Source organism: Pterocles gutturalis, unplaced genomic scaffold (assembly GCF_000699245.1).
Source record: "Pterocles gutturalis isolate BGI_N339 unplaced genomic scaffold, ASM69924v1 scaffold26478, whole genome shotgun sequence".
In the NCBI taxonomy this organism is placed as follows: Eukaryota; Metazoa; Chordata; class Aves; order Pterocliformes; family Pteroclidae; genus Pterocles; species Pterocles gutturalis.
The window spans coordinates 1-10,700 of record NW_010118859.1 but is presented as its reverse complement, the minus strand read 5'-3'; the positions used below and the strand labels follow the sequence as shown (position 1 = coordinate 10,700).

The 10,700-nt window shown below is 48.6% G+C and overlaps 1 protein-coding gene across 1 annotated transcript in view; it reads right to left on the bottom strand.

Annotated features, from left to right (window-relative positions):
- SLC25A48 (solute carrier family 25, member 48) overlaps window positions 1-9,638 on the bottom strand; it is a gene marked incomplete at its 5' end in the record, with an annotated part of 10,140 nt that extends 502 nt beyond the window's left edge. Inside the window, 5 exons of the mRNA XM_010076387.1 lie at window positions 2,361-2,494; window positions 4,317-4,565; window positions 5,528-5,780; window positions 6,339-6,410; window positions 9,595-9,638. Of these exons, the coding sequence (XP_010074689.1) occupies window positions 2,361-2,494; window positions 4,317-4,565; window positions 5,528-5,780; window positions 6,339-6,410; window positions 9,595-9,638 (752 nt within the window). The remainder of the gene's footprint in view (window positions 1-2,360; window positions 2,495-4,316; window positions 4,566-5,527; window positions 5,781-6,338; window positions 6,411-9,594) is intronic.
- Window positions 9,639-10,700: the final 1,062 nt, after the last annotated feature.

The following is a 10,700-nucleotide window of genomic DNA, read 5'->3' as shown; positions in this document are numbered from 1 at the left end:
CTTTCCCTTTGCATCCATAAGTGCGCAAGGATCGTGCAAACCCCAGGGTACAACAAGGAAGCTGTTGCTTTCATGCAGCAAATGCTCTGACTCCTGGGGCTGGGTCTTTGGGCACAGAAGACATTTGGGAAGTGGAGACGGAGCCGTGTGCTGGCACTGTGCCACGCAGACTGTTTTGCAGGTTTCACCCTTGAGCATAGAAACAATTTGTCAATCAGCAGAAAACTAGACTTCCTCTGTACCTTGCTGAGAACTAGCTCTTGCCACCAGCTTTGGAAAAAATATTTGACAGAAGCTGATATTTGCACATGTGGGTTCCTAAGGGCAAGCTTTGGTGCTCATACATATCTCAGCGTGTTTTTCATTAAGATCATAAACGTGAATTTGTACGGCCAGACTTCCCCATTCTGCTCAATAGATATTTTTTGAAAAGATGACTGATGATTGCAGGGAGTATCTCTGCTGGCCTGTTTCTCACCAAATCACTCTGTTAACCACCCAGGCTAATCGCTGTGGTCGCTAATCTAAACACCAGGAGCTCAAAATTAGACATGAAAAGTAACATCAGCAAAGCAAGCCTCCTGCCAGGCTTGACAAAGGCAAAGCTCCCACGGCTGCTGTGGGAAAACGTGGAGGAGCTGGGCTGCGAGAGCAGAAGACTGGAGATTTAAGGGTCTAACCAGTATTTTCCTTAAAATACTGAGCTCTGCTAAACACCACCATAGCGTGCATCCAGTAAATCCAGTGCACGGTGCTGGCTTGTACAAGACAACCAAACATCTTGACATTGTTTAGGATGGAGTTCACAATGGGAAACTGCAATATGGGGATATTTAGGATATTAGTTGATTTATTGGGATGGTGGGGTTTTTTTGGGAAAGATAATTTTCTGGGAAGAAATTCCAATTTTTGCAGTATCCATAAAGTATCATGAGAGAGCCAAGTTAAATAATAATGAAGATTTATGAAGAAAAGACTAGAGGCATAATGTTTTCTCATCAGAATGAACACACCTGGCTATGGAGAAAAAAGAGGGCTACATTCACATTTTTTTGTGTACACCAATTATTTTCGGCACTGCGAATGCTGTTCCTTTGTCCCAGAATAAAAATATCCAGAGCTGGGTTTGTTGTTTATCAGTTGTGTGTCTCCCAGCATATAAAAAGATTTTCCTTACAAGAAAGGATCTAGTCTTACCGCCAGCTATTACTCAATCCTATTGCTGGCTTTGGTCCGGGTGCCAGGCAGGAGAGCAGAAAAACTGCGAGCAGCTCAGACCTCAAAAAAACCACCCAAGTGCCTGAATTAGTTGTTAATATTCAGGCAGGACAAGGAGGGTAGGGGGTGAGGATGAGGATGGAGAGAGAAGGGAAAACACATTTAGCATCTCTCCAGGTGCCTGTGCTGTGACTTTCTTCACTCAACGGCAAAAACCGAACCAGACTGGAGGCTGCTGTGGCAACTGGCGTAACACAGTGGCATGTTGGCAAATATTGAAATCACGCTGCCTGGGGATTTTGCAGGTTATTTTTCTTTTTGTAACATGTTAGTTTTCCCTAAGAATGTGAAAATTCACACTTTGGAGCTAAAAGCCCACATGATGGTTTGATGACTGAAATATGGATTTATTTCAATATCGGAAGACGTCTCTTCTCGTAACCATGCCTTGGCAGTGCAATAAAGCTGCAAACCCTGGTTCTCTGCCATTCGCGTTTAACTGAGGCAAAGTTTGCAGGTAGAACAAACAACTTTTATTACGCTAGTAGACAAAGTCAGAAAAAGGAGATAAGGTTTTTTTGGCACACAGTCCTTCCTCACAGTTGAAGCCAAAGCAATTCTGATTTAAGAGAATTCTCAATTAACTCATGGTGGAAAACGAGGGTGGGCAGTGTAAACCGCAGCATCAGATCCACCAAAGCATTGCCCAGGGCGATTGAATGCCCCTTGGGTGCCAGCACGGTCCCGCTGACATTAGTTCCCATTGACTTCGGTGCTGATGGGAAGCATTTGACCTCTGCATATGGTAGAAGCAATCACAGAGGCAAGATTTTCTGCCTCTGATTTATGATAAGTCAATCATATCCACAATTAAATGCACTGACATGAAGTGTCATCTGAAGTTCATTACACCAGCGGACTGTGACCCCCAGTCATTAATTTTTTCATTGCTGTAAGGCACATCTGTACTCTCACCATTATGATTTAGAAAGAATCCGCACTATAATTACCTACTGTCGTAATTTAGCAATAACTACCTTTAGCTCTCTCTCAACCCTGCAGATAGGTTTGTAACAGCCCTTCCATTCCCCAATTGAAAATTAAATGCCTAATACCCAGATTTTACTTCAAATGCCACTTACTTTTAAGCCCTCGTGCTGGTAGCTCTGCAGGATACAGTCGAGGGTCCCTTTGTACTTGTTCAAATAAACTCCATCCGCCTGAAGTCGACTTTTCACAACATCCATTGGAGTCGCAGTCCCCCAGGAAATGGCTCCTAGAAAAATGCAGAAGTAGTTGAACAATTTCTTCTCTAGATTTCCTTGGCCGCAGGTCAGTGAACTCAGAAATTCACCTCTTGTCTACCACATCATATTCATGGCATTTTCATTTCAGGGCATTCACCCTGCTCAGGGGTTACGCTGCCCATCAAATGCAGGAGGTGCTCCCCCAGGTGCAAACACATCTTCTGCCACGCTGCTGGAGGAGCACGGCCATGCCGCGGGAAGAGCCCGAGCTGCAGGGAGCTGCCGCTTGGGGCAATTTCAGAAAAACTGGAGTCCTCAGATAATACTGTTGCAAAGCAAAGTCTGAGCTGGGAATGCAAATAAGAGGCTGGTCCATCTCGTGGAGCCAGGGTTAGGCTCTGCACAGCTGAGATACATCGTCACTCCTGTAAAGAAACCATCTATTTGCATTGATCAGCCTGCGGACGAGTGGGATGTTTTGTCTCTCTGAAAGGTCAGTGTGTGACCACAATACACGGTCCAGTTGGACAGAGAGGGGTTTGTCTGGACCTGATGAGCGTTGGGCCACGCTAGAGAAGCTGTGCAGATGGGCCAGGGCTCTGTTTATTTGCAGAAGCAGAGGGGTCATTGTGTAATCATTACCTGAGCTAAGGGCTGAGCTGCATTTAGGGGTCTGCCAGTTAGAAATGGCCAAGAAATGGGGAGGGGGTGCAGGGGTGACCTTATGCATTGCCCTGGTTTCAGCTGGGACAGAGTTAACTTTCTTCACAGCAGCTGGTGTGAGGCTATATTTTGGGTTTGTGCTGAGAAGGCTGGTCACAGACTGATGGGCAGAGCTGCTGCCAGGAAGTCAAGGGATTTTCCAGCCTCTCTGCTGTGCCCGTGTCTGCAGGGGCAGGAGAAACTGGGAGGGAGCCCAGCCCCAGTGACCAGCCCAGGATTCGACCTCAGGTTTAGGACTGAGACCCAAACTGGCCGATGGTCTGTTCCATGTCACGCACATCATGCCCAGTATATGGGTGAGGTTCTGTCCGGCAGTTCTCTCTCTTGCTCCAGGTTGTCTCCCTCCGGTTCACCCCTCGCTCTGGGTTGTCTCAGTCTCTCAGACACTTGGGCTCTTATCTCCATTTCAGAATTGCAGCTTTGGGACTCTCCCTGCTCTGGGATCATTAGCTGGGAACGGGCTGAGCCTTGGTCATCAGGTGGTGAGCAGTGTCACTGTGTGTCACTCATTTGTATATTTGTATATATTATTATTCCCAATATTATTGTAGTTTCATTATTAAATTGTTCTTATCTCAACCCTCGAGTCTCTTTTCCCTTCACCCCTTTAATTCTCTCCCCCATCCCTGGGAGGGGTCAGGGGGTGGGGGTGAGCGAGCAATGTTGAGTTTTGCTGCCAGCCAGAGCCAAACCACAACACATATATAAGCATGGTTGGGGATGCACATGCCCGTCTTACTGGCAGGTCTACAAGTGAAAAAAAGAAGAAGAAGATCAATAACAGTTAACTCTGCTGCGTGCGGGTAGGGTGCACGCCCTCCTGGTGGGCAGCCAGCAGGTTGAAGTCCTCTTCTGGAGGCATCTTGGCAGCCGTGAGACATCCAAGGAAACGAAGGCGCTGGCTGTTTTCCTTCTTGCTGACGTTGAGCCTGATGAAGATCTGATAACACGACTTTATCCATAAAGTTTATCAAGTCGTAAAGCGCAGCCGTGGTGCCAGGGGACCCGGCCCTGCAGGAGGAAGGTCGTTCAGCCCCGTGTCCTCTCCTGGTGACCAGGAGGATGTGGCAGCCCCTGAGCTATCCCCAGGAACTTTTCGCCAGCATTGTGGGAAATCAAGGTGCTTACCTGCGACACCCCCTGCCAGCCAGACCGAGGAGGGGGTGGGGGAAATGCATCCATCGGGTGTAATCCATCCGCAGAAAAATGTGTAAGGGATGAAATAGAGGCAGTACCCAGGAACGTCCCTCAGAAGCATTGCTCCCGCGCCTCGGTATATTCCTGCTATCCCCTCTTTCTGCAGGACAGTCCTAAAGCAGTGAATGGGGCCTTGGTACACAGGAAATCCAGGAACTGTGGGCTTTAGTTTAATGTTTGCTGGGAAAAAAAAAAAAAAAAAAAAAAAAAAAAGCAACCATTATAATAGATATATTGCTATAGAACTCCTCTCAAAAGCCCACTGCCATCGAACAGAAATCACTGCCATCCGTTTTGTTTTGCTGGGATCAATATGTAGGGTGGAAAAAAAAAAGTTTTTAGAAAGAGGACTTAGGTCCATTTTTAAAAGATGTTTGGACACTTCAGGACAGATTTTGCTTAGATGCATTGCATGCCTCCCAATAGGTATGTGCCCAGTGAGATTTCCAAATGAGGTTGAGGCTACATGGCCAGTTTTCATGGATTTTAATGACATATGATGCCAAGCTGCATCTTTGAAAGCCCTGACATCTTCAGAATCTGGCCCTTCCCATGTAGACCAAGTTGCTTCTGGAAAGGGCATTAAGTTGCTACGCTGCATGGAGGCTTCTAAAAATGCACATAATGTTATTTTATCAAAGCAATACAAAAATGTCAATATTTCACAGTTAACCACAGCTATAATCTTGAGGAAGGTGTTCATGAAACTGCTGAAATCCAAGCTGTTCAGCTCTGAAGCTGCCCCATCTCTTCCTTTGGCGGTGGATGTGCTCCGGTGGGGTCTGCTCCGTGCTGGCAGCCGGCGATGAAATTCAGCCCCAGTCCTGAGCAGAAGCAGCTCCTTCTGCCTGCAGCTTCTGGAGAGGTGACAGCTGCCCACTGCCATCCTGACAGCATCCCCTCCTCACCCATCTTGCACCTGGGTTACCGGTAACCCTCCCTTGAATTAGCCAGCGGTTTTCAAATGTATATGTGAAATTTTTGGAAATGCCACAGATAAAAACCCTCCCCGTGAGCTGAGCAGGATGGGTCCATCCTGAGGCTGAAGGAAGCAACTTCAGCTCAATTGCAGAGTTGTCCTAAAGCTCTCGGTAAGCACCAAGGATCGGCAGAGAAAGGAAAAATAAACTCCTGCTTCCTACCTTCGATGTAGGGCTGTGTTTGCATCTGTAGCCTTATCTTGACCAGCTCCACGGGAGAGCCGATGCCCACAGAGACGAACCCAGCCACCACGCTGGCCAGAGCCATGTCGGCCAGGACTGGCGCGTGGGATGGGTCTCCGTGGCGGAGCTGGCTGAGGAGCCGTTGGGTGTTGCTGAAGACGCCAAACACCACGGAGCTGTAGACGGCGATGCTGGCCAGCGGGAAGGACATGCCTTTGAAGAAGCCGGCCACCTACTCGGGGAAGGGAGCAGGAGTTAAGAGAACAAATCAGACTGAGTGGCGTAAACCCCGACTTGTCTATTAGGTCAGAAATGCAAATACAAGTAGGAGCTGTCTCCTGGAACCAACCCTTCACACATGCTGAGCAAATGAAAAATCATTTCATATTGCTAAAGACTTGTAAAGATTGTGCAGAATACAGGATGTGCTGAAAGTACAGGAACCCATGTTAAAGTCCCTCTTATGGCCAGCTTTTTGCCTGGCATCACCAAAGTCAGTAAAATACCTCTGGCAGGGCTCTGCCAGCAGGTACAGGCAAAACAGCCACTGTGGATGTAACACCCTGACATGGGCAATGTCATTTATCGCTCCACGGCAGGGATCCGTCTACAGGAGTAACCAAGAGAGTCACCTTAGCGTTAGCTGCAGGAATTTGCAGTGTATTGCACCAGCTTTATAGAGCTTCATATAAATGCTGATGTCAACAGCGATTTTGTGTAATTGCTTTATGCATTTATCTATTTATCTATTTGCATTTGCTAGCAGCACATTTAAACTAAAAGTACTTACAGACTCATTTCTGTACACAGTGAGAACACAGTTGAGCGTGTTTCCATACCCTTGTCCAGCTTGCAAACGTGTCTGCAAAAGAAATGAAACTCCTGTGTTAAACTCCCATGAGTTAAACTCCCATGCTTCCAGCCCAGTGAAAGCTCATGCTATGTAAACATTGTGTACTTTGCTTTGAGAGCGAATCCTTCCTTAGTTGTAAAGAAAACAGAGCAATAAAAGAAGATCTATATGCATCCACCCCCTTGAACTTTGCCAGAAGCGGGGCTAAACGGGACCTCAGAGCTTTAAAGCTTTCTGCAACATCTGGAATCGATGACTGTCAAATTCCTCTCGAGTCTAGACCAGCTACCCTGGCCCGGCACGGTACTGGTGTGCAGGGCTGTCATGGGCGAGTTCATGATTTATGGGGAAATTGGAGAGCAATGTTGTCTCCTTCATCTGGGGACTCTCAGTGGAGGTTGGGATGCGTTGCTGAAGGATGGAGAGGAGTGATCCCCCGGGAGGCTTCCAGGGCCTTTCTGATCCAAGGTGGATTTTAAGACATAGAAATACTAAATGGAGCCAAAATAATGCAGCTCTATCTCAGAAATTCTCCACGCTTCACGCAAAAATACATTTTTACATTATTTCCAACAAAGACATTTTGTTTCTGGAAAGCAATAGTTACACGCCTTCCAAAACATGCCTACAACAGCTGTTAAGAAACGGTGTGTAAGTCACGACAAAGCCTATATGATTCAACACGCTTTCCCCTTCTCATACATATGTATATCTATACACACACATATTTTTAGATCATCTTTCATTCAAGCTGCTCACAAGTTAGGTGGGAGTGGGCTGAGTCTTGGTCATTGGGTGGTGAGCTGTATCACTGTGTGTCGCTCATTTGTACATTTGTATATATCACTATTATTGTCATCATTATTATTATTTCCAATGTTATTGTAGTTTTGTTATTAAATTGTTCTTATCTCAACCCACGAGTCTCTTTTCCCTTCACCACTTTAATACTTTCCCCCATCCCTGGGAGGGGGAGGAGGGGAGGGTGAGCGAGCGGCTGGTTTGTGTAAAACCACGACAAGCCTGAAAGTGTGAATCTCCTCCAGAGCTGATGCCTGGGGAGAGCTTTTGGACAGCAAATAGCAGGTTGAATGACACACTCACTTGGCCAGAGACTGGCTGGGGCGGGGGGGTGCTGCTGCAGGACCCTGGCTGGGGAGAGGGAAGGACTGAAGAAGCCTGAACTCACCCCTTGCCCCGGGGCTGCTCCATCTGCACACACCGAGCACCATTCCACACCTGGCTAGAGGCCACAGGGAAGGCGGCAGCAGAAGCAGAATATGTCCTGAGCCCTGTGAACGAGCTGGTACATGCAGATGCCAGCTGCGGCTCCCGCAGCACGCGTTGTGCAAGGCAGGCAGGCCGGGGCCAGGGGTGCGGACCTGTGCACACCGTGGCTCATGCTGGGGGGACCGGGGCTGGGGGCACTGGCAGGGGAGCTGGCTGCACCCCCGGCTCAGCCCAGGACAGGGCGACCATGCTGCACAGCCCTGCATTCCCTCCTGGCTTCACCTGAACACTTAGCCCAGACATGGTCATTTTGCCTCCATGGGGTTGTTTTTTTTTCTTTTACACAGTAACCAGGTATTCAGAGGTTCAAGTTAATACATTTTTTGAGTAACTGAGGGCAACCGAATGCCCTCACAAGCTGCTCCTTGCCCATATGCCCCTTAGCTAAGCTGCTAACACCCAGCGCTGAAATCCCTGCTGGCATCTCTGTCAAAGGCAGCTGGTACCAGCACAGATACTCCTCAGGAAACCTCTCCTTCCTGTTATATTTTAATTAGACAGAACCCTTGGGTGACACCCAGAATCTGAAGAAAGTTCTGGGGAAACGAATGCAACATGGAGGATGAAAAATGTGTAAATGTAAAACTATTCAGAGTTTTGCAAGGCTTTAGAAAAACAGCTGCTTGAGTTTGATGAATGTTGTGACACTGGGAAGGGGCCAGCTGAAGGAAGATCTGCTTGATGGGAACTCTGGTGCAGATGCCACATACCCCATCCCACCTTCCATTCAATCCTGCCCCCTCCTCCAGGGAGGGATTCCCCCATCCCCAGGGAGGGACCCCCCATCCCCTCCAAATGCCACTGAGCTGCCCCTTTGCTGGCAAAATGCTGGGTAAAACTTCTCCTTTCCACTTCCCTTCCTCTAAATTTGGAAAGACAACAACTCTGCCTACTTGGTATTCCCAGGCGATGCCCAAAGCCAAGGCCACCAGCGGGTCAGCCTGACACTTGTCTTTATAAGTACTGAAGGATGGGCTCGCTCTTTCTTGGCATCCAGAAACTCGGATGCTTCCCAACAGGATCCTCTCTCAGTTGTTGCCAAACTCCCCCAAACCTGGCAACGATGTCCTGAGATGGGGATTGCCTTGGCAACCCTGGGCAGAGCCTGCCTGCGCTGCCTGTGCCCTTCCCCTGCCCATGGCCAGGATGGTGCAGGCAGCCTTGGGGCTCCTCCCGCAGGGGCTCTGCACCCATCCAGTGATGCTCCCAGGGCCAAACCAGATCAGAGCGCACGGACAGGGTAGTTGAAGCAGTGAAAGATGGCCAGAGATGCCTATCACAGTGTGCAGAAGGAGCAAAGAACAGGATCTTCCTCTTTATCTCTGCATCAGCAGGGATAGTCAGCTTGGTTGGGTCAGGCTGTGGTGGTACGTGCATGGGCTTGTCTGCATTATGCTAGCAAATATCTCCTTACGTCTCTAAATCCTGCCCTCTGAGGAATAATTGTCTTGCAGGAATAGTAAATATCGCACCTCATAGCCCTGGGATAACACTTTCAGCACTCTGCCCTTCCAGCATTGCCAATACTAGGAAAACATGGAAAAATGTGCCTGCAGCAAAACAAATATAGTTCCCCTGTTGCCCTTTGAATACTTGTCTGTGGCAAGGTTCAATGAAACATTGGCAGGACTGTTTGGTAAGCCACACATTAAGTAAGGCCAGGTTTAATTTTCAGCATTAATCCTCACCAGAGGAACTTGCTTGTGTCAGCCAGTTCTAGTTTCTCGTTCAAAATGAGCACTGGAGAGACTAAAGTCTGTGAAAACATTTCTACCCAGGCTACATTCCCTCTTGGGGTGTTGGGGGAAGTGAAGGTCCTTTGAGGTGTCATCTGGAGAGAGGTCACCTCCCCATCAGTGGGGTTCTGGGTGGGGATGTGAGATCACAGTTCAAAGTGATTTACCTTGATCGTGTCCAGGGGGTGGCCCACAACCACGCTGGCGGTTCCTGGGGATAAAAGCAAAGTATTACACAAACCATTGAAGAAGCTTTTGTGATGGGATGGGAAACAATGGGTTTATAGGGGAGGAGGAGCGATTTCCATAGGAACAGCCAGGCTTGGCTTCCCCCTTCTCCTGGAGGATGAAGCAACCCACATGCCACGGCCAGAACATGGGTTTAGGTGCTTATAGCAAACACCGCTGGCAGTTTTCAGGGTGTTTGTGACGATGTTTGTGTCACTTCCACAGCTGCAAATCTCTGTACAAACCAGTGTCCCCAAGTGCTTTAAAGAATACATGAAATTTCTCAGTTGTAGTGGGTTAGGATTGAAAAGAGCATCATGTCCTTGGTCAGCTCATTACAACTTTACTCAAAAATGTATTATAAAATGTCCCGTCTCCTCCTGAACCTTAACCTGAGACCACCTGTGGTCCAGTGCTATGTACAAAAACTGGCCGCTGCCACCGACACTGAGCGCAGGTGGGTGTTCACCCCCCGGACATCCCGTCCCGCTCTGGGGGGTGTGTGGCAATAGTACAGGGTCAGTGGGGCCAAGGGAGCCTGCACGCTGCGAAGATCCAAAAATCAGCTGCTCATGTAACCTTTTGGCAGAGGTTCTGGGTTTTTTAAGAGTCAGCTAACCTATTAACCTCGTCTGGCTGGTCGGGGTCTGTGAACCATCTCACACGCCTGTACCAAGCCTGGCGGGAGCGGTGGCCTGGGCAGAGCTCTGGTCTGTGCTGTGGTTGTCCCTCTGCCTGGCCGCTCTTGCAGCCCATCCTGGGAGTGGGCAGCTTGGCCACGCACCTTATAGCTGTCAAACCCAGTGGGAAATTTTCAGACATACTACATTACTGGTGCCTCTACAGATCCTCACCTTTCCTTTTCTTTCTGATGGGTTTTGGGTTTTTTTTTTTTTTTTGCTTGTCTCTGCATCTGTTTGGTGGCTGTTTTTTGCAATTGAGTACAGCCCCGATCGATACCCCAGCATCCCCGTCCTGGCCACCAGCCCGTTTGCCCGGCCGGGATCGCGGGGTCAGCGCCGGGCGGTGCCGCTCCCGGGGGTGT